Here is a 27,537-nt window from a genome sequence, read left to right on the forward strand (position 1 = left end):
GTCAACTTACTAATAAAAAAAAGAATGGCAAATAATTATGATTCGATACATTATTCTGACTATCAACACGCAGGAAAAATCTTCCGACGTAAATCGTACTTTTTATCTTCTTCCGCGTACATCGTGTTTCCTTATTTTTGTATGTTTATCCTCTGGCAAAAAATGGAAGAAGTCGAAGATCGTCGCGCAAAGAATGGAACAACGTATGGTTAAGCTCGATATACGACGCCAAGTTTAGTTGTTCTATCTAATTATTAACACTCTGGTGTCCGGTGTCATGCGAAAACTATCAGTCAGTCCCACCGGCACCGAACGAAAAAATCTCGATTTGATGTGCGGACTGCATAGTGTTAGTAAACTCCATTTCTTGCACTTCGCAACTGATCCAGTCGTTGCACTATGAGCGCAAAGTTCGAGACGTAAACAGTGTTAAAGTCTCAGGTATGGTTAGACTTTATGGCGATCGTAAATCGGGATTAACGCCAACGCTCATACTTACGCTGCCTAACACGTGCTAATCTATCTGCTCGCGTAGCATTGCAATCGCATCCGAGCAATTACCGCGCGCAGTGCTCCTCTTTCCACGTTTCCTGGGTGAAGGTTGCTTCTTTGGTCGCTTTCGAAGGATTAAATTAGATCCACGACGAATTCCATATTCCTGCTTCGTTTCGTCAACCTTTTAAATGAATCACCTTCAAGTATTTACGCAATTAAAAGTTCCCAGAATCCGTTGAAGCAACACGAATTCGTCGTGGATCTAATTACAGGAGCTGATTAAATAATTAGCGTGCGGATGTACGTGGTTATCGTAGCTTATTAGTAACAGGAGAGATGGCTGTGCCGCCGTCTTATTAGCAGATAAAGCGATGTTTCTTGCGAAAAGCCATAATTTGTTCGATCGAGATGAAGAGATCTAAAATTGGATCGTTTATACACGCACGGAATCATAGGTTCTTAGTTTTATTACGCGCGTTATTATAATGTTTCCGTAATTTACCGTTTACACGCGATCGGTATATCCGTCGAATTGAAATTCGTCGCACTCCTTTTTCGTTCGTTCAGAGTCTACGATCGCCTGACATTTTATTATAGCACGCGATAACCGTCGCGTCTCGTCCCCGTGTGCATAAACTCGGACGATATAACGCCACTCACGGCTTGAAAATTTGAAACAAAACCAACAGAAAGCGATGCCCCGCGGCGATCGCGTAGTTTGTTTCCACGTGGTTATCGTATTTACATAAATATAATATACGTTAGCTCTCTTGCTTCAGAGAACGTTCCGTGTACTCTGCTTCGTGAAGTAGGAACGTTATGGTTGAAGTTACTTCTCAAAAGTAGGAATGTCGATAAAGGAATTATTTACGAAAGTTGGAGACTGAAGGTTCGAGTCACGTTCGACAGTAGGAATGTTTAGGACGAAGTTACTTTTACTAGAATTCTGATCACGTAATTCTCGAGGGATTTTGAGACGATCCCAAGAGTCGTAGTACCAATGGTACACCTGGAACCAATGGAATCTTTCAAGACTTCTGGGATCTCCTGAGACGTATCGAACATCCTCAAAGATCGAGGCCATCTGTATTGGGTTCCACGAGCTCGGGATCGCCTGTATCGTGTTTCACAAGGCGGGTGTCGTCAACATTTGGTCTCATGAATTTTCCAGCAGTCGTGGAACACATCGTGCGCAGAGGGTGCGGTTCCTTTTCATCTTCTGCGCTTTAGGCGTTTTCTGTGCCTCTTACAGCAATCGCCACGTCCTTCGAATTCGTCAGGGATGCTCGTTTTTTGTCTTCTGAATTCTCTTCGAAAATAAAAGCAGAGAAACATTCTTCGTGCACATACACAGGGTCTACCCGTTAAATTATTATTTTTCAGATATTTTTCAGATATCTTCAGTAGCGCAATTAAAATATATCTTAGACAAAAGTTGATCAGTCCTTGGCGAGCTACATGTTCGCGATATTTTTAAATGTAAAAATATACTTTTTACTCAAAAAGGTAAAAGTCACCTCGACTCTTTTGACCATATGGACCATGTTCTGGCCGTCATAAGGTTGTCGCTGTTGTGTGCTATACTATGACTTTGAAATTGCCTCAAACTCGAAAATTTTGTACACAGCAAAGTCCAATAACAATCACATCAGTCGTTCGTCGATCCTCAGTTGCGATAAAGACTACACGCCTATTCGAAATATTAGTTTCTTTTACATTAAATTCGAACAAATAAATTTATAACAAGTTTCCAATTTTAATCAATTATCCAATCGTCCTTAAACCTGTCGCTATCGAGTGTGCAAATTTTCAATGTCAGATCGATAAAAACGATAAACAAATATTGACATTACTCTCTGGTCCCCCTAATAGTTCCCACGAGATCGAACAACCCTCGCACGTCCCATCCAGCGATAGCCCGACCATCGCGCGAGCTCCTGCGTAGGGTCGAACGAAAATCAAAAGGTGGCTGCCGAAGGAAATACGTGGGTCAGTCGGGGACGCTGGGACCGTGGGGCTATAAATAAAAATTTCACAGTCTTACTTATTGCGTGTCGTTTGAGGATAATACCGGAAGATCGTCGTCGCGGTCGTCGTCTCGGCGTCTAAATCGTGGCATAAATTACAGGCGGTGCCTCGACAGGATGTCGCGCACGCCAAGGGCCGTCTCTGTGGTCGGCCCGCTTAACATTCGTGAATCCTGCCGGAAGTTTGCCCACACTGCAACCGGCTACCCGAGGAATTGAAGCAATTGACCTCGTGCACATGCTCCGTACCTCACGGCTAGCCTACGAGAACGAAACGCCCGCGCGGCGGCGTCGCTCCGCGAATCCGCGCGTACGCGTCGCTTCGTAAATCCGCGCCTACGCGAACTATCAGCTTGTTTCATAAGTTAACGAGGTTTTTCGTACGTGTAACGCTCATTTCATCGCAGAAACAGGAACTCGCCATTCCCGTTAACGTCAATCTGGCCCAGGTACTTGAGCGACGAGGGTCGTGTTTCGTTTAACCGTTTGGGGTAGGATGGATTAAAATCGGTTTCACATTTTGCAAAGGTTTTCGTTTAGTTGGCGATATTACGAACGAACGCTAAATAAATAAAAATGGAAATTTATACGTATCGAAAAGCAACTGTATCGCTTGATTTATCTCTCGTTTCAAATGCTCGTTATACGTAGAAATTTATAACTGTACGTTTTCTTTGAATCGCGAACAGAGAAGGTTTCGTTTCTTCGTTTAAAGTAGAATGCTTTCCCGGTACATGCTTCTATTTCTCCAAAGCAAGTACTCCGCTTTCGCGCGTTCGTATCGATGCAGAAGTGTTAGCATTAAGAGTGGTCAATTGCATGTCAAATAATCGCATTCTTGCGAGCCAGTATCTTGTACTCGTCGATATCCATCGTCTTATTGTCGGAGCTTCGACGCGAGCCTCTTATTCTCGAGTTCGTCGCGGAGTTTCATTCGCTCGCGTTTATTCAGAAACGAACGAGAAAGAAACGATCGCAATTTCCTTAGCAAGCTACAAGTACGAATAACCAATCCTTCGTGCACGATGTACCCCGAGCATGTAAATCGCAAAAACTTATAAATTGGGCTCGGAGAAAATTTGTTATATAGCTGTATGCATGCTATACTACTCAAAATAATGAGAGATTCTGGAGAGTGAATTTCTAATCTAATCAAATCGTTCATTAACGTAATACCAGTAATAATAATTCTCTATTATTAGGAATGAAAAAACTTTGGATTACTCTCGAGAGCAAGGTAAACGAAAATTTGTCCACCCTGAGGAAGGCTTTGAATTACTATATTTTATAGTAACGTTTCAAAGGGGTAATTTTGCCTTTTAATAAAGTAATGTCGTTCAAACAGGTTATTGTCATTAAATAATACAATCCCCAAGCCTTTCTTCGAGTCTCCCGTTTGTTTTGCTCTCTCGAGACCAATAAGGAGTTTCTTCGCTCCGAAACCTATCGACGCATTTCAAATTAACCAAACGAAACTGACCAATGAAAAAAAGTGTAGAAACAATGACTCTCCGCTGTAAGATTAACCATAGTTGGTAGAAGCTACTTGCGAAACTTTCAGTAACCGTAGAATGTTTTCTCCGAGTCTGTGGCCCTTAACGCGAACATCGCATGGTCAATATTGACGACATGCCAGGACGTCGCATGAGTACATTCGATTTGTAACTGGTACGAGCAAAGGGGAACGGAAATCTTGAGAACCTTCCGTTCTGAAAGAGGAGGGTTTCACGTATTCGCGTGTATAACCACCGTAGAGTAAAAGAATACGGTCTTTGGATGCGCGTGAGAGAGACTACTGCCTGAAAAAACATTTGTAGAAACCAATTCGATTATTCGCCGCCGCTCGCTGCTCTGCTAGAAAACCTGCGATGCGCGAATGACAAAAAAACATTGTACATATAGGTAAGGCCGGTCGGCTGAGTGACATCATTGTTATCATTTAGTACGTTTGTTCTTGTCGCTGAACCCCGCAGACGAGCGCCCCGAGGTCCCTGAGGCCCAGAGGACCCGGGCCACGGACCAAGGTGAGTCCTAGTTCTGCAAACAGCACTGTCACGTTACTTCTCTATCAACCTATTCTCAAATCTCTGCTATCGTTGCTGTCCACCTGCTCCACGGATTCTCGCGGATTTCTTGTTCGTTAAAGCTGATCGATACGTATGACCAGCCATTAATTTTATATACATAAATAAAATAATATAACTTACTATTAGTAATCCTAGATAGCTACTCTATTATAACGACGAATCCGCAAGCATCCCTGCAGCAATCCAATAGCAACGGTCTCAATCGAAAAATTGTAGCTTTATATACTATACATATTACTGTAAAATTACCATCCTTTAACCTGTATATATACAAAATTGTCTAAAAATATTTTCCTTGAAACTGTGCGTCACCACCCGTTTGAGAAACTACGAAGAAGAAAGGCGACGCACACTGTATTATAAATGATCATTCATAAATACGCTTTCACTCTAATTTCATGCATGCGCTGTACAAACAGAAGACACAGAAATAATGAAAATATATCGAGCAGTACGTCCGTGTTCCAGAGATGGGCGAATCCCTTATCCGAATAAACTTAATAAACCCTTCGAGAAACAGAAAAAAAGAGAACGGACAAACGCAACTTTTAATATAACATGCTATATTCTTAACTATTCGGATAAAATTTTACCCGTCTCTGAAGTTCAAACAACAGTCACGTTTGTCGGGTGGTGACGGTTATTTTTTTTTTTTTTTTTTTTTTTCGAAAATTCTGTACGAGCAGGACGAAGGAAAGTGGAAGACTTCGATGAACCGTGTGTGTAAATACGAGTTTCGTTTTCCATATTAACCGCTGCTTTAACAAACTGTACGAAGCAATCGCCAAGTCTGTACAGAGAAAGAGAATTCTTGTCGCTGCGTACACTCGTTCAAGAGTCAGAGATTTCGCAAAGTTTCTTAAACATTTCCTTGTACATAATCATTGACAGTAATCTCGGAATTTTGTCCACGGTGAAAGGGCCGATATTTTTGTACTCCTTTAATTATAATCGATGGCTGGAGTAGTGATTTTATTCTCTGTCTTTCGCAGTGTTGAAAGGGAATCCTGCTCCAGTGCATTCTCGACCAACGTTCACCGATGATCCAACGGACACCAAGGAAGATAGCGATGGTCAGTATTTTTGTATATGCATCGCTCAAAATCATCAGGGTGTTAAATTAGGGATCTATTAAATTTGACGTAGTTAACCCTTTGACCCTACGATTTACTGTAGGATCGTGAATATCGTAATCAGGTATAAAATTCCTTTCGCCCTTTTAATGTAATAAAATTTTTAGCAAATGATTGTTTGACGGATAGACGATCCGTGTTGGAAGACGAGAGACAACATTCTCAAGAGAAGTTCTATGTACCTGAATGTACTCCCGATGGAAGGTATCACCGAGTGCAATGTTACTCTGGTTACTGTTGGTGCGTCTATCAAGATACCGGCAAGCCAATTCCTGGAACATCTTCTAAAGACCGCACTCCAAATTGTAATCCAGTACCTACCCCTAGCAGACCCATGAAGGGTAACTAAACGATACGATATCTAAGCTTTCCGACTTTTTAGCTGGTGCATCCCCTTCAAAAAAGAAGTTTTATTTCAGGACTCGTAACATATAAACACAAATTTTTCGTTATGTCTATTTTAATTAGTACGTAACTATGCCCCCTGTGCGAGCGCAAAATTTAAGCGATGCATTGTTACTGCGGTACTAGGTTGTCCAGAGCAAAAGAAACAACTGTTTCTGCGCGATTTAATGGATTTAATGCAAAAGAAGATGAAGGCTTCCAGTACAGACTCCGAAGAAACAACAGCTAAGTGGCAAGCTTCTAAAGAGGAACAAACAGCGACTTGGCACTTCGTTATGCTCGATAAGAACAAGAACAAGGCATGTATAGCTCTTTTTAAAGAAGCTAAAAATTGCGTAACATCATCCAGTATAATGATTCGTAACCACCATACTGCAGCACATATTCGTAATCCAGCAAGTCTAAGTCGGGAAATATATGTGCTATTTTTATTCAGGTTCTGGAAAGAAAAGAATGGAAAAGTTTCCGTACAATGGTGGCAAGCAATAGACAGCTTCAGAGATGTGGCAAAAGATTACCCCGATACTGTGATATTAACAATGACAGAAGGATCAGTATGACTGAGTGGCTCAGTTGTTTAAACGCGCAACGGCCAACGCCATGTAATTATTTTTGAAATGTTTCTCTGAAAATTGCAAAACATATATTTACGATTGTGTTTCAGCTGACAGCACGGAGAAAGCGTCTACGAGTAAACCGAAGAGAATGGGTCCGAATCCATTGGATCAGCTTCTTAAAAACGACGACGATTAGAAATATATAGATATGTGATATAATTAATGTGTGTTCGTCATTTCATCGATATGTCACAGTGATCATTCATTTAATACGCTGATCGTAACACGAGCAATGGAACTTTCACGAGAAAGCCAGTTACTGTTAACAGAATTTTATTTGTATTTTTATATCCGGTGATGAATACCACTGTCACGTCATTTATTTTAATCACCTCACAGATTGATAATACGATAGTGTATTTTAGCATAATAACGATATAGTTTTAAGGATAAGAATAACAAAGTATTACGGGCATACGATCGTGTACATATTAAATATCTTCTTCTCGGTGCTACGCGCAACGCTGCTTTTTCATGACCACGATAACGCGAACGCGAAATTATGTGAACAATCGCTGAATACTATTGAACTCGCTAATTGTCTTTCGTTGCATGAGTACTACTCAAAATTGTTTACTTTAAGCTTAGTAAATTTAGGCTCGCACGTGTTTAAGATTTCTTTTATAATTATTAACACTATCGACCTTGAGACAATTGTACAATTGAAATTTGTTTATTAAAATAAATCTTGTTTTGACATAAAACAATTAAGGAACCGACATTTCTGGGGAAGTAAGGTATAAATCAGGAGACTGCTTCCGTTTGTATAAAATTTATATATATATATATATGTATGTATATATATACATATATGTCCATAAAGAAATCGTACATCTTATTTTCATAAGTCAGACATTTAATGTTAACTTAAAGTAATAACGTTACTGTTGCCGTTGTTGTTAAACATTACATTATTCACAATTCTAAGAAATAAAGAACAGAAGATACATTCATCTGAACGGAACATGCTAGAATACACGATCTTGGTAACCACTGTCAGTCATACTAGAGCTAGGTTTTGCTGGTCCCCCAGGTACTTGATGATGTGGCTGACGTATATGGCCAGGACGTCTTGGTGGAGCTAAGTACTCGAACATACTCTGCGTATGTTGTGCCAACATTTTACTAAGATCGCAAGGCATCGGATCGGTCCAGAAAAAATCATGATTCAATGCAGAATCCGAATCATATCTTTTAGACGGATCAAGAATTAATAGTTTATCTAACAAGTCGCACGCATAAGGATCCTTTAAATACGGCTTTAATCTGTCTTTGACCTATAAAAAAAGTATTTGTTTTTGATTATCTAGTCTATAGATATATATTGCGTGCCTTCTGTATGTATTTACCTTTCGTTTTTGACCTTTAGGTAAATCCATTTTATTAAATAGCTCTAAATTCTCCACTCCAGGCCACACCTCTGTCGTTATAGAACCACATAACTGAGAAATTAATATGAGTTGCTGCTGTTCTGTATTTCCTTGCATTATTGGCGACCTATGAAACAGAAAAATTAAAAAAGGTATTCCTTCCATACAACTAAGTTTTTAAAAAATTGCTAAGTATATACACCTAGTCCACATTTCAGCCATTATGCATCCTGCACCCCACAAATCCACGGGAGGACCATAGTTTCTATCACCAAGCAAAAGTTCTGGTGGGCGATACCAGAGAGTAACAACTCTATTCGTATAACGATTTGGTTGACCATTTTTATTTGCACTAAATGCGCGAGCCAACCCGAAGTCAGCTAATTTTAGTATACCATTTTTTGTTATTAAAACATTTGCAGCCTTCATATCTCTATGCAAAATCTATAATATAAAAGTTATTGTGCTAGTTGCATTCTCATAAAGTATAGTATTTTTTTACTAATCACACAATTTATCTATGCTTACCTTATTACTATGAATATAATAAAGTCCATTTAACAACTGTTGCATAACTTTTTTAATTTCTCCTAAGCTAAATTTAACGTTTACATTTGATAGTAAACCTGCCAAATCATGCTCACAAAAATCAAATACAAGATAGAATGTAGAACGATAACGATTGTATTGAGTTGCTAGAAAAAAATTCTCAACGTTAACTATTCCATATTTTCATAAGAAAATATTGTTTCAAAACATATGTTTGCTTACCTCGTGTTCTACATATTTCTATTAAATTTACTACATTTTCGTGCTTTAGTAACTGCAATATCCTTATTTCTCTTAAAGCAGTTATAGGAAACTGTAAGAGAAAAGTAATTAATGTCACGTTGCAGTTTATTAGAATGATAATTCAAATCCTGCAAATACAAGACTGAATATAATTTATATATTTTATTACAATGCAAGTATGAAAGTTTGTTCAAAATAAAATAAGAAGATAACAAGTTACTGACTTTGCTTAAATAATTTATGTAAACAGGTAGATGATATGGACAAAAATGGAAAATCATCATTCGATAAATTAATGCTCATAATATGCAAAGAACTTACAGGAATATATACAAATTTCCGAAACAATTTTTTTAAGATTTTGAAGGATGACTATCCACTTAGCAATCAAATATTTCAGTGGGTACTTACCCCCTCCTTTTCATTATCCATTAATACTTTTTTCATAGCTACAAATTTTTTTGTACAGTTCTTATCTCTAGCCTTGAACACCTCCCTACAGAGCAATCATAATTATTGGAAAAAGAGTGAAAAATTTTTACTCATACACGAGGCATAACATAAACATGAATTAAAATTTTGTATTGAACTTACCCGAAGGTGCCCTGACCAATTTTTGCAACCTTCTCATATTTCGAGGATTCGTCGCAATGAGGAAAATCGAAGTCCTCGATATACTTCTCCTTTTCTTTTGTGTTCATCTTCGATATTCATCAGGTAAACACAATTCCCGCAATATAGCATCGTAGGCTAGAACTCATGACGTTCATTTCACGAAAGAGTTTGACGGAAACATTCTTGCACATAACCTCAAAACAAAAAATTGATCACGATCCGCGCGTCACCTGGTGTAGCCAGCCCGTAAGTTGTCTCACGCTTTCATATTGAGAACGATCGTCGCATATTTATGTGTTTCGAACAACAAACAAGTAAACGTTTGATATTGTCGTACCGTTAATATCCGTCGAATTTTGTAACAAACGTGTCCAACAAAATGCGCGAGAAGATTTCGTCTTACAACAACGCGTAATCATGATATAACCGGACCGGTGTTCAAGAACCGAAATAATGCGAGGTACGTACATACGTATATGTACCAAGTGCGATCAATAAATTATTGAGAAAGTCTTATCAAAATTATATCGAAGATGTTCTAATGCCATACAACAATTTATACAAAAATAATTCCGTCATTCTGTAATTTCCTCGAAGTAAATTCACTCTGTCAAAACGTATTAACTTTACGCATATTAACTGTTATCCAAAACCGAAACCGTACTTGGTTTTTATGCAGAAAGATGCGTTGAATGACAGTCAGCAAGGTGTGTTCGATCAGTGCTTTTCAAATGTCAAAAAACTATGATTGATGACAGTACGCTCTCTTTCTTATTTCGTTTATCAGAATAGCAAAACCCATAATGTTAATCAAATATTGGGTATCGTTTACTTGGCGTAATATCTCTTACTAACTGTGGATTCTTCCTTGAAATTGTCCTAAACTTGTACGTGGTTGATTTTGGATCTCGTATTTTAAATTCGCAAAATTTTCGAATTTCCATTTCGATTATTTGTAGTGATATTTCATTCATAAACTTATGTATACTTGCGCATTGAATTTAAGGTTAAACATAATAAAGTGGCATGCTGCATGCTTTCACCAAATATCCAACACGTTTTCGATGTTCTAAAAACGATATTATGTAATATTTCTTCGTTGAGTACATAATTCTTTATTTTGCAACGATGAACGGTTCGTGTAAATAATTGGAATCGTTGTTTAGATATTAAAGATACTCTATAAGGAATAGTAATTGTCATGCAAGGAGTACTACTATATTGACCTTGAAATTCTTATGTACTTCGTCAGCAATGCATACATTGAAAAGAGAATCGTTAATTTTCTTTACGTTTATTATTGATTCACTGTTAATTTTGAATAAATATTAAGTTACTACATCCTAAAAATTTATGTCTACATATAAAAATAAATTTATGAAGATATGTAGTTTTGTAACTTCCTTTTTTTCTTTAAGTTTCAACATTTTATAGAATGTGTCATATGTGTCAATTTCAATTTTTATATTCATTGTAAGTTTTTACTTTATCTGTTAAAGGTGGACAAGTATGAAACATTAAACATGCCTCATGGCTGGAGGCAGGAGCAACAACAAGCGAAGTGGAAATTTAGACAGGACATGTCAATGGCTTCGTTGCCATCAGCTGTATGCTTCTGTCGTGCCTGAGCTTCCTTCAAGTGAAACATTTAAAAGGTACCAAAAAGCAGAGAAGAACCGCATTGTTGCAAAAACTCTAAGTGATCTACAAAATAATATTTTAAGGTAAAGTAATAATTTTGTACTATCATGTTCAAAAAATAAAGAAATTATTAAGTATTACATTTAAGATTTAATTTGGTTAAAATTACCATGAAGCCAAAAAATATTTTGTTAAGAATTAGTTATATCATTTGGAAAATAGTTCATTACCAAATAAACATAAGTTACAGATAATTATTTACAATAGAACCAATTTCACAGATGTCAACAGCCTTGTAGTATATTGAAAGGAGTATATCACTGAGTGTTTTAGAGTAAAAAAGATTAAATAATGATGAATAAATTAAGTTCAAAATACATTAAAATTACTTATTATTTTTCACTTTATGTATTTAATTAAGCACCCTTATATTCACATGAATTACAAACTCATACTCATAACTCAAAATTTTTAATAATTTTACATTGAAAACTAAGAATGAGTGATAATTAATTTTAACTTCAGAAAATTCAGTGATATATCCTCTTTAACATACTTCAAGGCTACTGAATTGGATGAGGTCAATACCATTATAAATAATTATCAAATTGTATTCAACCTAACAATATAATCATTTCTATACATTCATGCATGATGTATCTAAAGTGTCAGTGAATTGCTCTTAGTCATGTAATGTGATTTGTATAACTAATGTGTATAATATTGAATATCAAAGCGATTGGCATATATTGTACAAAATTAATAAATATCTGACATTCCTAATGCAAAACTATTCGTAGCAACCTAAAAATTATTAAGGATCTTTTCTATTTTATTTCATTATATAATAATTGTTGCATCTGTTTGAACTTGTCTTTATAATTATCTTTAAATTGTATCCAATGAGAATGTGTGTATAAAGCCATTATGTGTACAAAATATAAGTTCTTAAATACATAACTGAATAGAGTGTTTTATTGTAGAATATTTACGGGCTCCTTGTATTGTGATCTTAACATAATACATGGATATAATGTAATACGAACAAACCAGTGTATTATTAAAACAAGAGCCCCACATTTTTATAAGGTCCTCAAGTCTTATTTTGTATACACTAACAATCACATTGATTGCATCCTTGATAATCCAGGAATTTTTCATCACATTGAAGGCTTTGTGAGGTATCGCCATATCGTCAATCATATATCTAGTACTTGTTACTGGAATACTGTGAATTCTACTTGCATGGACTGTTCTTTAATTTGGGAATATTTGTGTAAAGTATATTTATTTCATTTTTAACCAAACGTAGTGGTTAAACAAAATAACTCAAAATTTGCCTAAGTTAACATTTTAAAAGTTTCATATATTCCTTTTACACAAATCTAAACGTATTTATTTGCATGCATTTTGTACAAATTATGTATTACAAGTTTTTCTTTAATAAAATACTATGTACTTTGTTGAACCTGTTCAAAAATTATTTATTTTCGTTTTTTGTTATAGTACACTATCAAATAAATCGATGTTTAATATATAACATGTAGAAATTGTTCTTAAATAATTGTATATAATATTTTACTGTTAGTAGGGTAAATACAATGAAACTATTTTTTCTGCAAATTCTATTACTTGTATTCAGCTACAATTTTTGTTTAATATTTCCATATTCACGTTTGTATTATTCAGTATACACTTCTTTGACCATCAATATAAATTATAGCAACCAGCATGTTACAGTATTTCATTTGTCACTCCTACTGTAAACATTATAGAATGCACATGATAGAATAATTCATATATTAGATATCTTTACCTTTTCCTTATTTTATGTATGTTCTAACAACACTACATGCTTTTTTTCAGGCTTTTATATAGCAATTCAAACTGCTCACAAGAAGAACAACTATTGGTAGCCATTATTTTGAATGTTACTCGCCAATCAAGATTTGTGAATGCATCCTGTGTTGATACTATTTCCAACATCAATAAAAGGTTACAATTAAAATATTTTGAAATTTATTTTACTTTATCTTCAATTTATATTCATAAATATTTATCTTTATGTCAAAGATATGCCAATTGTACAACAACAGACTGCAATTCAACAACTGGCACTAAAAGTGCGAGAAATGTGAGAGAGTATGCCACAGTGGATTTAAGTCCCACTTTATCCGATATGGCTGATTCTGGTTTAGAAACTGGTTCTGTAAGTCCACACGAAAATACAACGTCCGAGAATTCGAGTACTGATTTTGAGGAATTGCAAGTCACAGGGTATACCTCTCCGAACGATGATTTTGATAAAGTACGTGTTAGACGCGTAAATAATAAGGATCAGAAAGTAGTAGACGCAGAGCGCTATGATTCAGCGAATAACTATAGTAGCACATGCCATATAAAGGATTTGGTAGAATCAGGATTGATGGAATGTACTTCGAACGAACATAGCGCAACGTGTTCTTCTGTCGATGCAGAACAACCGCAACTAGATTCCTCTAGTTCATCCACAGATAATGCTCAAAAGGCGAAATTACACACGGATGAAATTTTTCAATACGAAAACCACGTACTTAGCGATCCATTTTATGAGTCAGATTGCGGTAGCGACGAAAACGAGTCGTTTGAGTTTATTGATCTCGGTAACGCATCTTCTGTGAGCACCGATGTAGACAAGGAATCCGCAAAGGGGGAATCCACGGAAAAGCAGCAAGATGAAAAGTTACGCCATTCCAGTTATTCTCAACGTGAAAATGCACAATCGGAAAATGTAAGACTTGAAGTGTCTTTCAATATACCGAAACAAAAAAGTTCCTCTAATGCAAGCAATTATTATTTTATCGATGCATCGACTCTCAATGACGAAGTAGAAGTTTTAGCTTCGAGTGTAACTAACAATCAGTGCTTTGATGGCAAGCCACAATCGTATACCTGTTATTCTTCTGAATATGTCGCAAGTAGTTCTAATGACCTTGCGGACGATCAGTGTTATAAATTTACGTCTTTAAAAACTTCTAATTTACAAACAGGACACGAAAGAGTGGCAGAGTTCGAAAGAGAATTAAAACTTACAGAATATTTAGAACCGCTTACGGATACACGGAAGATAAGAAGAACTGATTCTACATCCGAGGATAAAATAAATGTAAACGCAGAAACGAACAAAGAATCTTTGGTTGTAGAAATTAAAGAAGCAGACAGTGGCGAAAGCGCACACCCTTCTCCTTGTCCTGACAATAATAAAAATATAAACAATGATCGACCTGTCATATCGCGAGTAACTAACGACAATGATACCATTGTTAATGTAATTAATAAAACAGAAACGAACGACAAAGATACAAATTTAGTCGAAGATACTCGGAGACCTTCTCTCATTAGGAGAAATACATTTGAACTAGATCCTAATGACGAAAAGATATCAGTCTTAAGACAAGAGTATGAACGACGACAAGGTAATCTTGTGTTTAAAAATGCTATACCTCAATATTCAGGGCATCGCGTCGATGGTGATTCATGTTTTATTCCGCCAGATGAACCTCCAATTCCTGTAAGCACTGTAATGAACCAGTTTAATATAGATGTTCAAATTCCATCTAGTACTCAATATCATGCAATACCATATCTATCATTAGACAGTGGGAAGTATGAGATTAATCAGACACCGCCAGAAAATAATAATTCTCTGCAAAGTGACAGTAAAACTGGTATAATTTATCCTGTAATGAAAAGTGCCAGTGAAGAGGTTATAGATTACCATGCAGAGCTGGAGGATGCGTCGACCAGTTGTAGTAACAGTTTGCCTGTTACGCTAAATTGCATTTTAGAAAAAGGTAATAGAACAGACACGCTAAAGAAGATTAAGTGTGACGAGAACACACCTATTATTTCTGGCGGTGTCAGCACTTCGGATTACTCTAAGCCTACCGATAGTCCTACTGTCCGTCGGAAGACTGAGTCAACACCTATCGTTTCGGGGGGTTCCGTTATTATGGGTGAACCTGAATCGAGAACAAAACCTGCAAGAATGGCTTCTTCTATGACTGCTTGGGTAGTTGATATGAGCGATTGCAACAAAACCGAAACCAAATCGACGAACAATTCCCATGTAGGCATGTCCCAAAGTTTTTCAACTTCCGAATGTGTCAAGAAACCTGTCAGAAAAACGAGTGTTCACGACAAACAGGGTAGTTTGGGTTTCTTTGTTAATCTAAAAGATATGGATCGCAAACCTGTTACACAGCAACAGCTGTGTACAGCAGAGAAGAAAGAACAGAATGGCAGTAGTAAATCTTATTGCGAATTTTACGTTGATATATCCAGTACAAATGCTGCGGCGAAAAATAAGAAACCGGAGACGGAAGAGACTACTCACAAATCTGAAAAGCCTATCGAAGGAGGTGACAAGAAAAATATTTTCTCCATGTTTATCGATTTAAGTGATTCGTCTAAGAGCACGGGAAGTACTGTACAACCTACTCACAGGAGAAGTTTCTCTACATTTTGTGATAAACGAGTGGAAACAAAGTTGAACGATACTAATTCCAGCGAGAACAGTACAACAAGTAGGCCAGACCAATCGTCGAGCGATCAAAAATCTACTAAAGAAAAAGTTAAACCAGTATTTATGTACATAGACTCCGATTCTCCGGTGGTAAGACGAAGAACTCTGTCTTCGTCTCGGCCAGCGTTTAAACGGCACTCCTGGAACGTCGATAAAACCCAAGGTGTTAATAACAATGGACACGTTGCAAAAGAAATAATGTTCAGAAAAGAGCACAAACGTGCGCATAGTCTCTCCGTAGATCGGGGCGACCTGAAGAAACTACAAGCGAAACAAAGTTCTTCGAATCATTCTTTAAGCGATGCAACAAAATCAGAATGTGCTAGTCAGAGAAATTCCAAACTTCTTCAGGAAGGAAACGGAGCCGTAAGTAACATGGACACATCTTCGGAAGATGCCTTCGAATACGATGTAAGAGATACACCTCCGAATTCTCACGTCGAAGTAATTAACGAGGAACTTCGCGTGAGTGTAAAAGAACACGAATATACGGAATTAAAAGCCGAACGAACTACGGAGAACCTTAACGCTACCGATGTTAAAGCGTACGAAGACGAATATTCGGAAACCTCCGCGTGGGAGAAAACGTGTACAGAGAGTACCGAAGGACAGACACGTAAAAGCGAAACGTTTGACATTAGTAGCGGTAGCGGACCATCTCCCGATAGCGATAATCACGATTACGAATTATCCGAGTTATTAAATGGTGAAGTGCCAAATATAGATCGAACCCAAGTAATTCCTGCTGTAGGTAATAAAATATCTGAAACTCATAAATCTTTGAACGAAACGATCAAGAAAATTGAAAGCGAATTGAAAAGTCCAGACTATACGAAGCCAGAGGCAACGTATGACAATCATAACGCGAAACATAATGCAACGGCGAAGAAAAACGAGAGGACCATGGGACTTAATCTCAAAGCGACAACATCGAACTTTGTGCGATTGTCAGATCTGGATAAAACGCCTGTTGCATCTCATACGACGGATATGTTAACTATAAAAGAAGATAGAACTGCGTATCGTATGTGTAACAGTATTCCAGAAACTTCTTGGATCGAAAGTAAATTGGTTATGTCGAGAACGAATGGCTCTGTTAGGCCACTTCCTAGAAAATTCCCTTCTGTCATGAGCACTTCTCTACCGTCTAAGCAAAAGTCTCCTCTGGAAGACTTAACGGGAGAATATGATGGCGAAGGTATCATATCGGAATCTGATTTGAGCAGTATGCAGAGTAGCATGGGTCGTTCTGGGGCTGGTAAATAATCCATCATTTGTACTAGGTGCTTCTTTTTTTTTTTCTCATTTCTATACTAATTCGTATCTTTTTCAGAAGGTAGTACAGAAGAAACTGAAACGTCGAGTTTAGCGGGAGCAAGACCGTATAATCGATTGGGAGAAGATTTGTTAAGAATGTTCTTAGAAGAAATTAATACAGACGTTACAATCGATGTAGCTGGTCGTCGTATAAGAGCGCACAAATGTATATTGAGTTCTCGTTGTCAATATTTTGCGGCGATTCTTAGCGGAGGATGGATCGAAAGTGCAGGGAATGTTATTTCTTTGCAAGGATATTCGTACGATGCGGTACATTTTGCATTGTGTCACATATACAGTGGCGAAAGTAACATACCAGATTCTATAAGTATAGTTGAATTGGCAACATTAGCTGATATGCTATGCTTGGAAGGGCTTAAAGAAGTTATTGGATATACGCTTAAAGTTAAATATTGTCATCTATTCCATAAGGTATTTACAGCGTCTGTATATTATTCGAAAATGCATTTTCCAATTAACGTAACTATTCACCTGTTGTCCATACATGTTGCAGCCTTGTCAAATATGCGCTGTTGGCGTATTGGAATGTATGCCCTTGGCAGCGGCTTATGGTCTCGACGAAGTGTACCGAAAATCTCTTCGATGGATTACCAGACATTTTGTACGAATATGGCCGTGTAAAGCATTCGCAACCCTTCCACGAGAACTCATGGAAAAATGTTACCACCAACATATTGTACACATGGTATGTGAAATTTAATGTATCCTTTAATTGATTTTCAAAGATGTCACATTTACTTTCTTTACTAGTCTACGGACAACGTACTTCAAACTATGATGGATTGCGACAAGCTCCTTGCAACCTTGCCAAATATTCGTTGGGCAGAACCAGTGTTTAGAATGGTGTCAAATTTGTTAGAAACGTCGGTAAAGTTTTTATCGGATAATTTCTCAGGGGTACTGGGAAACGAGAATTTTCAATCTCTTGGTCGCGAATTAACATGGAACATCAGTCGTTTAGAGGATAATTTCTTGGCGGCTGCGGAACGTTTGCCTCCCGAACAGGCATGCAAAAGTTATTCAAAGTTACATAAAATGTTGGCTTCCGCGCAAGTAGATGAAGCTCAAGAAAAAATTAAATGGGGTCCTCTGTTTGTTGACTTTTTGAAAAAAATTCAGTGCCGCGTGGAAAAGTGCTTAGTCAGGGACGCAGCACGAGCAGCAAGAACCACCACATGGTTAAAAATGGACCTAGAGCTTCGACGTAGAATACAAGAATTGGCATGCCTTGTGATTCTACCTCATGAAACTTCGAAACGTCAATCGAGGCATTCTAACTTTGTAAAAGTAAATAACGTTACATGAAACATAAATAAAATGAAATTTATAGAATGCTTATGATTATAAGAAATTGATTTTTTTTAGGAAACAAGACCAGTGTCGAGTCGTTTAACAACGAATCGCAGTTTGGATTTGAAGCGCGTAAAAATGGTTATTTCTGAACATAATGACAGAACTTTAAAACAAATGACGACGGTACAACAAACAAAGAAGGTGATTAACAAACCAAAAAGCGATCCGTTGGAACGTAAAATGCAAGATGATAAGCCGACTACTGCAGATACAAGTAGACCGAAATCGTGGCCCAATAAAATAGAGGTAATCCATGGGTTTATCAACTTTTCCAATGATCAAAATTATAAATTGCGTTAAGTGACATTTAACAAGTTCAATATTATTATTTTATATTTTTAATATACAAATTTGTAGGTAAAATCGAGGTATTTGGAACCCAGAAATAAATCTGTTCCTAAAGAAATTGTACAACCAACACACCCGGAAAAGATAATCGTTCAACCGCGTCGAAAAATAATGATTTCGTCCTCGGATTCATCCCGAACGTCTAGCCCGGCAATGAAACGCGCCACCGAGAAAAAGACACTAGCAAAGATCAAGTTACCCATTAAAAAAGACGTGAAAGCTCTTTCTTCGGACAGTTTAACAGAACCTAACGCAACTAGAACGAACATAAAAAAAGACTTGCTTAGCAAGAGCTGCGGCATTACACGGCCAGAGTCGCCAACTTTTAAACAGAAAAACGCGGAAATAGGTTTATCTGTGGATTCTTTAGCAGAATCGAAAAATAAGCCGACAATTGCTAAAAAGAAAACGAGTAAAATGGATACATCGATGTCTACGGACAGTCTTATGACTGAAATCACAACAACGCCTAAATCAAATGCGTCAAATAAACTTTCACCGACTTTAGGGAAGACAACGAACAAGGTGCAAGTTTATGACAAAGCAAAGAAAAGTTCGCCGCCGATACAAACAAGAAGCCCGCTCACTATAGCAAGAAGAACGCCTAGATCTTTGGAAAGTTCGACTGCGGCAAGTAGAAGCAGGGCAGCAGCTATAAGCGCTTACCATGGTTCGCCTAGTTTGCGAAGAAGTCTTCTAGATGCTGCTAAGACACCCGATGTTCCAAGTAAGTCATTGAATAACGTGTCGTGTAAACCCACAAATATACGACCGATTACGCAATCCATGATCAATCACCCTACCGTAAAGAAAGATAAGAAAGAAGGAGTGCCGAATCAACAGGGTTCCGAGAGCCCTAGCAAAAGATCTTCCCCAAAATCATCTGGCACTAACAGAATAAGTAAAACTGCTGCGGTCGTAAATAAAAGAACAACTAGTAAGACCCCTTGCGACGAAAAGGTAAAAAATAAGTGCCATAATGGGGAAGTTGCCAAACAACCTATGGTGGGCTCTAGATCGGGAACCTTTCTAAAAGACGAGCCCACGATACTTAAAAAAGCAGATATTAAATCTTCTCAGATCAATACTTAAATTTATAGATCAGTCGCTGCGTATGTTTTTGTACATACATCGCGGCTATTAGTTTTATGAATTATATATAAAACTATCATCTGTAATCGCAAACGTGATAATTCCAATTGCGGAATCGTACTATGTGTAAAAATAGAAATATGTGTAATTTTAATTTAACGCAAGTTGCAGTTGGCATAATCGTCAAAGGGAATATATTTGAAATGCATTTATTAGATATATAGAAAATGTGCTATGATTTTGTTGTAATATTAAAGGTAACTATAAATGAAATATGGCACTAGGAATATACAGGTTTCAAATTAAATCATTTTTTCAATTTTCTGATCTCTGGCAGTGAATAGGAATTCGAGGCTCTTAGAGACATCTTGGACATTCGATTGAGTTTAGTTTATTATACTGCACAACTAGGATAACGATAACGTTACTTTTGGTCACAAATGCAACTAGCTTAATATCCTATCCCGTTTTCAACCAATGTGCGCATTAATATGTCATAGTATTATACACCACATGTTTATAGATCATAGATCTAACATGGCCAGTTAGATGATATATTTAGATAGATCTTTCTTTCTTCCACATTGAGGAGCCATATCATCAAAAATTGTTTCGTAGAATTATTTACTAATTTTACTAGTTGCAGTATATGTAAAGTAATTCCTTGTCTTACCATTTGATGTTGCCATCTTACTAACTAATTCTGATTGTAAGTAGAACTCCGTTTACCCTCCAGTGATCCTTATTAATGAATTATATGTAGTTATTGTATTTATTTATTACATTTATATCTATATTTTGCAATGTACATTTCTATGCAATATTTGTATCTAGTCATTTATATATTTTAAATATTTACTTTTATGTAATGTTAATAAATAATTCGATATAATGTTAACTGACTGTTTAATTCTTTGAGTCATTGCCGAAAGGTGTTGGTATATGACAATAAGAATATTAGTTCAAATTTATAAAATATTTACATTCTTGATTGGAATCCTCTTTTTTTATATACAATTGTTTAGTTTAAATATGTCATAATAATATGTACCTAATATTTATACATCCAATAATGTTCCTCTAGGTCTTGTTCTCTTTGGATCTGCTTCAGGAGGAGGCATGGCTTTTCGTTTGTTCATTCCTTTCCTCTCTAATTGTTTCTCTATTATTCGTGCATTATTAGCATACGAATCAGCAACTTCTCTCTGAAAATATAAAATTTATTTTAAATACACATTGCATTTTATAAAACATGAAAGATAAATTTCTGAATTTAGAATCATATTTTTACAATTTTTAATAAAATTTATAACAAACTCCATCCATATCAATGTAGTCTTTCATTGTAAATTTTCATTCAAATATTAACAACCACTATGAAACTGATTGATTCAGTAGATTCTCTTGCAAGCAATAATTTACTTTACCTTAGTTTCTTTGAGAAATATATAATCTTTTTTTTGTTAAATTATTAATATATAAATAGTTAACTTACAGCTTCAATTTCATCTTCCTCTTCATCAATTGTAGAAACAGTAACTGAACTGAATTTTCCCATATTTTTTGTGTGTTTTGTCACCATTATTTTCTTGGGCTTTTCAATAGCAACTTGATTGTATATGTCGGTCATAGGACCTTCACCAGAACTTTTAATCACTGCACCTTTGACGATAAATACAATGTTTGTTCCTGGGTCATGTTTATAATACAGGAAAAGTCCACATCTGTTAAAGTATATGTACAATTTGTGATTAATACCTTTTGTTACAACTTGCAGAAATATTTCACGGTACAAGTACTGATAACAACTGTAATTCTTAAAATTATTTTGCAATATTTACAAACATCATTAACCATATTTAAAAATGAACATAAATATTTCTTACTTTTTACACTTCTGACGATGTTGTTTTTCTATGCCTTCAGAGCGTTTCAAATATACAATTTCATCTTGCTCGCAAGTCATTTTATGGGCATGTTTGCTTCCATCAATAACTCGTGCACCATCTCTTTTCCTTAAAGGCAATTTTTCTATGGCACAATCTGTAAAAATGTATATACATTTAATATACATTCAATTGTAGTTTCCTTCAGAATAAAATAAGAAATGTAAACTAAGACGACTCTAACCTAAAATTAACGTCATCTGTCCACATAAACAATAATAAATGTGTAGTGGCTTTTCTTCGCTGTATTCTTCTTGATCCTTAGTATCGGAGCATATTATGCTTCTAGAAACTACTTTCGGCATTTTCACTTTAAATCAATGAATTGCAATACAAGTTGTGACAAACTCTATACTGTTATAATAAATTTCGACGCATGTGAAGAATGATTCAGAATGATTCTCTACGCTCTACGCTGTTCAAGGGAATTCTTGTAATTAATCAGAGATACTTCCAGATGCTTTGAATTTTATTTATTAAAACAATAAAATTTGCCAAAAGAAATAGTTTTCATTTGTGATAAATGATACCATTAAATTCAATATATCGACATTATCGACACAGTGGATTTTCCACTGATGGTACCTCATTTACATCATTTCTAATAACATGTCCCTCAGGGGCTGTAGCTATGTTATTTTCAAAACGATTACATTAATCTCTATATAATCTCTTTATTTGATTCACTGAGCTATACTAATACTAGTATTACATACTAATTTTATTACTATTTCTAATACTAGTTTAGTAAAGTTCAGTGATTTGATGGTAGCTACAGTACGGGTTTAGCAATCCCGAGGTACCCGAGGTAAAGGGGGGGCCAGTGGGCCCTAACAGACAGCATTCATAATGTTGATGCCAAAAGATTATGAAGAGAGTTATGCAAAGTAAGAAAATTGAAAAACGAATGTAAGACTGGTACGTTAGGTATTATAGTCGGGTCACACGACTTTGCACCCTTATAAATAAAACTCGCTCACTCGTTCGTGATACGTCGTTTTAATTATCAGTAGCTACCAATAGTCCCCTACGTGCAGTCAAACTTAAAAAAAAGTATTGAAGTTTCACATTTTTCATTCGAATTTCTTAGTCATACATATCCGTAAATTCAAGATAATTTAATTTCCATCGTGACCGTAAGATGGCGCTAAAAACGCAAGAGCGTACCGCCATCTTGCTGGAAAATGGCGCGGCATATCATGCAGGATTTTCCAGCGGCTCCTGTGGTGGGGAGTGGGGGAATCTCACTCGAACGCACTCGGCTACTCTCGGCAGTCGGCGGTCAGTCGGCGTTCAGTTGCGGTACGGGTAGAGTGGGCAGGTAGTTGTCGCGCAGTCGAAGGAGGCCAGTCAAAGCGAGCACGAGATGCCAATGGTGGGTGGGCAATGAATCGCGCGACGTTCCTCGGGTAGAATGTGACCAGTGATAAATCGGCATAATGTGGTGCACAATCGAACTGTAAACCGGGGTCTCGCGAACAGCGCGCGGTAATGTGAGCTGTAAAAAGTAAAAGGCGACAAAGTGCAGTGACTCGACGTTTGATTGGTCGTGCACGCAGAGCGGCCCTTCGCGCACACATACATGTACGTATTACACATGCTCGTATATACAAAAGGATCACACGACGCTCTCTCGATCTCTCTCTTATCTCTGTCTTACACTGTCCATCGTTTCCTCTCTTCCACTCTAACGTTCCTTCTGCATTCCTGCAGTAGCTTGCACGTAGTCGCACTTTTTTTTCTTCTCGTTTTACGCGAGATTTACGACCGCGCCCCCTTGGCTTCGTACACGATGCGTTGTACGGTTTTCCAACTTGTTAGCGAACGACAGTCGAACTATTCGCGCCGGCTTCCTCGTTGGAATTCGATTGCACGGTGCGTCAATCGAATTTGCAGTCTTCTTTAGCGCTGACAAAGAAGGCATAGAACAGAGGCGAAGAGAAAGAAAGAGAGAGACAAAGACAGCGAGCTCTGAGGGTGGTGTATCGTTGGAAATATGAATTAACAAGAACACAGCACAGAGAGACAAGGAATTTCTGCGACTCCCCTTCTATTACTTGCGAAACGTTCGATCAATTCACCAACGTTCACTGGTCCTCTTTGTTTACTTTCGCTGTGTCGCGAACGAACGATACGCGTGAACGTGATTTAATTTTACGGCATTCACAACACGAGAGATTATTCGTGTCAGATTAAATAGGATTTAACGATCAACTCTTTACGCTTAACGTGGTCTTACGATTACCGGAATGAATGTCCTTTTAGTTTGTATCGTGTGACGCGTACAGTGTGTAGAAACGAATGCAGTTGGTTGTAAGCAGACTGCGGATTTTATGTATTAGATTGTCCCAAAAGTTTCTTTCGCTATAGTAATAAGTAATACATGCACAATAGTTTATGTTTTATGTTACATTACTGAATTGTGCACGATTCATTTTCCTCCATTACTGTTACAACATGAATATCTATGAAATTTGATTGTCTATTTATACAAACACGACCACATCAAATAATTGAGTGCAACTCGCGAAAGAAACTTTCGGGACAACCTAATATGTACGACGTACAATTATACGGAAAACATATCATGTTACATTAACTTGTATTAGAAATGCATAAAATTCGCACTTTAATTACTAGCGCACAAACGTGACCGTTTTAAATCGATAGCAGGAGGTAACCAAATTTTTAATCCAATGATAGTTAATAAAGATTACAAACGAGTAACGATTCATTTACATTCATTCGAACGAATAGTATTTTTATCTTTACATTTCAATTATTATATATTATCCTCCATTCAGAGTTTTAATCGTTCTAAATGTTAAACAATGTTGACAACTTTTAATGCGTCGATCGCCACGCCACCCATGTACGAGTTTTTCACGGAGGAACTAAAAATTAATTCTGGAGGACTCTGGTAGGATTCTTGAATTTCCACGAGGATGCCAAGTATTCTATGCTATAATCTCGTTGCACACCTTATTTTCTTCCGTGATTGCTTATCTCGTATACGTATAATCCTCTATACTTTATTACGCAATACAGACATGAAATATAAAGTAGAGAATTAATTTTATGGCATAGACACGCTATGAGAGATTCTAAGCAATGAAATTAGCCGCGTTATCGCGAGAGTTTTAGGTTATGAAAACTACGCGCGTGCATCGGGAAGTCTCGGAATCTTTTATCTATCAGCTGACGGCAAGTCAGCCATGTCATGTAAACTAGCGATCATTTCCGTGTGCGTTTGTAAATCTGTTTCCTTGTAAACGTCACGACACCGAATACGGAATATCGAGGACGGATTTCACATTCTGGAGTCGCTTTGTTAGTAATGTACATTACGTTTGATATCGTTCATTCAGCTTTGGCTCGGAATTAATTATGCTCACGGCCGTTGCTATTTCCAGAACGGAATTTTATTCGCGAAACTATGATTTTATTTGGAAAAATTGATTGGAGGATATACAGTCAGAGACCTCTTTAACCTATTCGACATATAGTGGATTAATGAGTGGTAGGGAAACCCTTCGCGTTTGAATTAATTTCAAGACGATACACTATTTATTGCATTAATTATCGATCATCAGTTAATTTCAAATACAAGAAAATAGACAGGAATATAACATCGAAAAGAGAAAAAATATATGTTTCGTAAAGAACAGTAACAAAATCCCACCTTCTAAATTTGATCATTCAAATCATATTTGAAGATAAAGATGTTTGCAAAATTTCAATTTTCCATCACTGTTTATTCTCGAAGTAAACGTTTCAAGATTCCAGAATTGAACTGAAAAAGAATCGCGTGGAAAGAATACCGAATTAATCTTTCTCGGATACCTCGATAAATATTTTTCATTTCCCTTAAACTTCTTATAACGTAGGTCTTTATTTAAAAATGTTCGAACTTGTGAGACTTCACGTTTATACGATAGAAACTGAAATAATACTGCCCAGTTAGGTAATTCGCGGGAGTAGTTGAAACGAAAGAGATAATCATTAAATCCTATTCGACCTTATATAACGAATATTCATGACTGGAAAAAATGGCTTCCGTCCCAGCTAGGATGTGTCTAGGTAGAACTAATTAAATTCGTGCGATCACGATTTTGTAATAACGCCGTTTTGCTATCGATCAGTCGAATTATTCATTCGTGCTGGTTGACTCGAGCAAAGTCGTATTTCTCTTTTTCCACGTAAGCGAGTGCGTTTACGTTTCTTGCGTACAGTGATACACACTCGACCTCTCTGTGTTTACTGTCCTTCGAGGACGGTGGCGAGAGACGATGAAAAACTTCTACTTGGTAAATAAATGCGCTCGATTTTATCTTTCGTTCCGTAGCTTCGCGTTCCCTGTACAATTACGATTGAAACGTTCGTTCGTGGTACGTATTAGAATTTAGATCGTCTCACGAGTTCATGCGACTTATTGTTCCACTATTGGGGAGTAATATGTGTTTACGATCTTTTCCTACTTTTCTGGCAAAATTCTGCTACAGCACTCATTGCTACAAAACTTCTGTAGTTTTTAATGAAATATGAACACAATAATTGGCACGCATTTATGGAGCGACTTAATAATATGGTTTTGTAGCTTGAACTACTGTCTACGATAACATGATATTTGATGATCGCATAAAAAAAAAAAACTTAATGTATAGGTTAAAAAAAATGTAAGCATTGGTAAAATGTAATTAGACAATGACAGACTATTGACATAAAATTAGATTCCCTTCGAAAACACATCGATTTTACGTTATTTTCATCTATCACCACAAGTAGACAAGCTGTTCAGTTGGCCTGTATCGAATACGACGATTTCTTGACTTTCGTTTCGACCTGTATAGATGTTCAAATATTTACCGAGGCAAGATTTCACGATGAATATTAGATTCAACTAGAACTTGTACAGAAACAATCTGCAACCCAATGCACTCCTGATTAGAATCGAATTTCACAGATTTAACGTATTCACGAACGCATCCTAATTACAGGTGTTGCCTGTAAGACAAGCTGTTCAGTTGGCCTATATCGAATCCTTCTACCACGTGTGCACTTAATCGCACGTCGGAGCTTTTGAAACGCCGCACTTCGTTTCGCAGCGGCGTGAAATCGAGTTTTTTTTCCCCTCGTTGGAAAGTGTTTGGTGACAAACACTTTCCCATTTCTATGCCTTCTCGAATCTCTCGGAAAAATCTGGGACTCGGCGTTTGCGCGCTTAGGTGCGTGGCAATCTATGTATCCACGATGCGGCTCTGTCGTTCGTGCAAACAATTTTTATCGCTGTGTAACGTAGGTAGCCTAAGCAGCGGCCGCGGCGTGTGTGGGCCGCGTACAACGCTTCGTAACAGATAAAACCCGTAGCCTTTGTCCTTTTTTCGCGTGGTCGACAAAATTCAAGCCTCTTCGCGTGCCACGCCGTGATCTCTCCTCTTTAGGGAATAGATGGAAATCCGTGTGTCATTGGCATCCGAGAGGAACGTTTCGGACAAGACAACGACACGAACGAAGAAATTCTATCATTTTTTGACGTGTTTTCGCTAGTTGGTAGAAGACAGGTCCTTGTAGCATTCGAAATGTTAGGAGTAGATATTTGGTCACTGTGTAGATATAAATAATTCGAACTTTTAATCGTACAAAGTCCATGCGACATGATTTCCTTACTGCGAGGGGTGAACGAATTTTAGTATACTTCGTCCTTACAGAGGCGA

General features: G+C 37.0%; 5 protein-coding genes across 16 annotated transcripts in view; 3 read left to right on the top strand and 2 right to left on the bottom strand.

Annotated features, from left to right (window-relative positions):
- LOC128885076 (SPARC-related modular calcium-binding protein 2) overlaps nucleotides 1–7,471 on the top strand; it is a 33,398-nt gene extending 25,927 nt beyond the window's left edge. The window contains exons 6-11 of one of the 3 annotated variants that reach the window (XM_054138838.1): nucleotides 4,496–4,546; nucleotides 5,602–5,682; nucleotides 5,850–6,083; nucleotides 6,274–6,446; nucleotides 6,584–6,749; nucleotides 6,812–7,471. In XM_054138838.1, the coding sequence (XP_053994813.1) occupies nucleotides 4,496–4,546; nucleotides 5,602–5,682; nucleotides 5,850–6,083; nucleotides 6,274–6,446; nucleotides 6,584–6,749; nucleotides 6,812–6,900 (794 nt within the window). In that variant the 3' untranslated portion in view covers nucleotides 6,901–7,471. Of the gene's footprint in view, nucleotides 1–4,465; nucleotides 4,547–5,601; nucleotides 5,683–5,849; nucleotides 6,084–6,273; nucleotides 6,447–6,583; nucleotides 6,750–6,811 lie in introns of all 3 variants that reach the window. The other 2 variants (XM_054138837.1, XM_054138839.1) reach the window with 2 other exon arrangements.
- Nucleotides 7,472–7,520: 49 nt separating this feature from the next.
- Nucleotides 7,521–9,761, bottom strand: LOC128885077 (cyclin-dependent kinase 9). Its single transcript, XM_054138840.1, has 7 exons — nucleotides 9,521–9,761; nucleotides 9,338–9,422; nucleotides 8,906–8,996; nucleotides 8,663–8,829; nucleotides 8,337–8,578; nucleotides 8,114–8,261; nucleotides 7,521–8,041 (listed from the first exon to the last, which is right to left on the bottom strand). Exons 1-7 carry the CDS (start codon nucleotides 9,625–9,627, stop codon nucleotides 7,733–7,735), a joined length of 1,149 nt encoding a protein of 382 aa, XP_053994815.1. The 5' UTR covers nucleotides 9,628–9,761; the 3' UTR covers nucleotides 7,521–7,732.
- A 99-nt stretch (nucleotides 9,762–9,860) lies between these two features.
- Nucleotides 9,861–19,877, top strand: LOC128885072 (uncharacterized). Of its 5 annotated transcripts, none has more exons than XM_054138826.1 (10): nucleotides 9,861–10,001; nucleotides 11,041–11,265; nucleotides 12,166–12,363; nucleotides 13,049–13,177; nucleotides 13,256–17,004; nucleotides 17,080–17,495; nucleotides 17,578–17,769; nucleotides 17,835–18,371; nucleotides 18,450–18,683; nucleotides 18,795–19,877. In XM_054138826.1, the coding sequence occupies exons 2-10, from the start codon at nucleotides 11,072–11,074 to the stop codon at nucleotides 19,875–19,877; spliced, it is 6,732 nt and encodes a 2,243-aa protein (XP_053994801.1). In that variant the 5' UTR covers nucleotides 9,861–10,001; nucleotides 11,041–11,071. The 5 variants fall into 5 exon arrangements, with proteins under 5 accessions (XP_053994801.1, XP_053994804.1, XP_053994805.1 ...); XM_054138829.1 differs by having other exon boundaries at nucleotides 17,083–17,495; XM_054138828.1 differs by lacking the exon at nucleotides 9,861–10,001 and adding an exon at nucleotides 10,025–10,248.
- Nucleotides 19,878–19,916: 39 nt separating this feature from the next.
- LOC128885081 (STING ER exit protein) lies at nucleotides 19,917–22,272 on the bottom strand. 2 transcript variants are annotated; one of them, XM_054138844.1, is made up of 5 exons: nucleotides 22,008–22,272; nucleotides 21,764–21,920; nucleotides 21,373–21,601; nucleotides 20,929–21,082; nucleotides 19,917–20,618 (listed from the first exon to the last, which is right to left on the bottom strand). In XM_054138844.1, the coding sequence occupies exons 1-4, from the start codon at nucleotides 22,126–22,128 to the stop codon at nucleotides 20,936–20,938; spliced, it is 654 nt and encodes a 217-aa protein (XP_053994819.1). In that variant the 5' UTR covers nucleotides 22,129–22,272; the 3' UTR covers nucleotides 19,917–20,618; nucleotides 20,929–20,935. The 2 variants fall into 2 exon arrangements, with proteins under 2 accessions (XP_053994819.1, XP_053994818.1); XM_054138843.1 differs by lacking the exon at nucleotides 19,917–20,618 and having other exon boundaries at nucleotides 20,839–21,082.
- A 637-nt stretch (nucleotides 22,273–22,909) lies between these two features.
- LOC128885071 (F-actin-monooxygenase MICAL3) overlaps nucleotides 22,910–27,537 on the top strand; it is a 60,655-nt gene continuing 56,027 nt past the window's right edge. For all 5 annotated transcript variants that reach the window (XR_008459542.1, XM_054138825.1, XM_054138822.1 and 2 more), the window contains exon 1: nucleotides 22,910–23,407. Coding sequence is in view for 4 of the 5 variants with exons in the window: in XM_054138825.1 (XP_053994800.1) it covers nucleotides 23,406–23,407 (2 nt within the window). In the remaining variant the exon portion in view is untranslated. The remainder of the gene's footprint in view (nucleotides 23,408–27,537) is intronic.

This window comes from Hylaeus volcanicus, chromosome 2 (genome assembly GCF_026283585.1).
Source record: "Hylaeus volcanicus isolate JK05 chromosome 2, UHH_iyHylVolc1.0_haploid, whole genome shotgun sequence".
NCBI classification, from domain to species: domain Eukaryota; kingdom Metazoa; phylum Arthropoda; class Insecta; order Hymenoptera; family Colletidae; genus Hylaeus; species Hylaeus volcanicus.

What these genes read in the sequence shown, in the direction of transcription:
- LOC128885077 (XM_054138840.1), bottom strand. Translation starts at nt 9,627, where the DNA reads ATGAACACAAAAGAAAAGGAGAAGTATATCGAGGACTTCGATTTTCCT. An exon ending in TGGATAATGAAAAGGAGGGG is followed by an intron (nt 8,997 to 9,337) that starts GTAAGTACCCAC and finishes TTTCTCTTACAG; the next exon opens with TTTCCTATAACTGCTTTAAG. An exon ending in AGAAATATGTAGAACACGAG is followed by an intron (nt 8,830 to 8,905) that starts GTAAGCAAACAT and finishes ATTTTTTTCTAG; the next exon opens with CAACTCAATACAATCGTTAT.
- LOC128885072 (XM_054138826.1), top strand. Translation starts at nt 11,072, where the DNA reads ATGGCTGGAGGCAGGAGCAACAACAAGCGAAGTGGAAATTTAGACAGG. An exon ending in ATTTCCAACATCAATAAAAG is followed by an intron (nt 13,178 to 13,255) that starts GTTACAATTAAA and finishes TTTATGTCAAAG; the next exon opens with ATATGCCAATTGTACAACAA. An exon ending in GGCATTCTAACTTTGTAAAA is followed by an intron (nt 18,372 to 18,449) that starts GTAAATAACGTT and finishes GATTTTTTTTAG; the next exon opens with GAAACAAGACCAGTGTCGAG.
- LOC128885081 (XM_054138844.1), bottom strand. Translation starts at nt 22,128, where the DNA reads ATGCCGAAAGTAGTTTCTAGAAGCATAATATGCTCCGATACTAAGGAT. An exon ending in ACAGATGACGTTAATTTTAG is followed by an intron (nt 21,921 to 22,007) that starts GTTAGAGTCGTC and finishes ACATTTTTACAG; the next exon opens with ATTGTGCCATAGAAAAATTG. An exon ending in AGGAAGATGAAATTGAAGCT is followed by an intron (nt 21,083 to 21,372) that starts GTAAGTTAACTA and finishes TTATATTTTCAG; the next exon opens with AGAGAAGTTGCTGATTCGTA.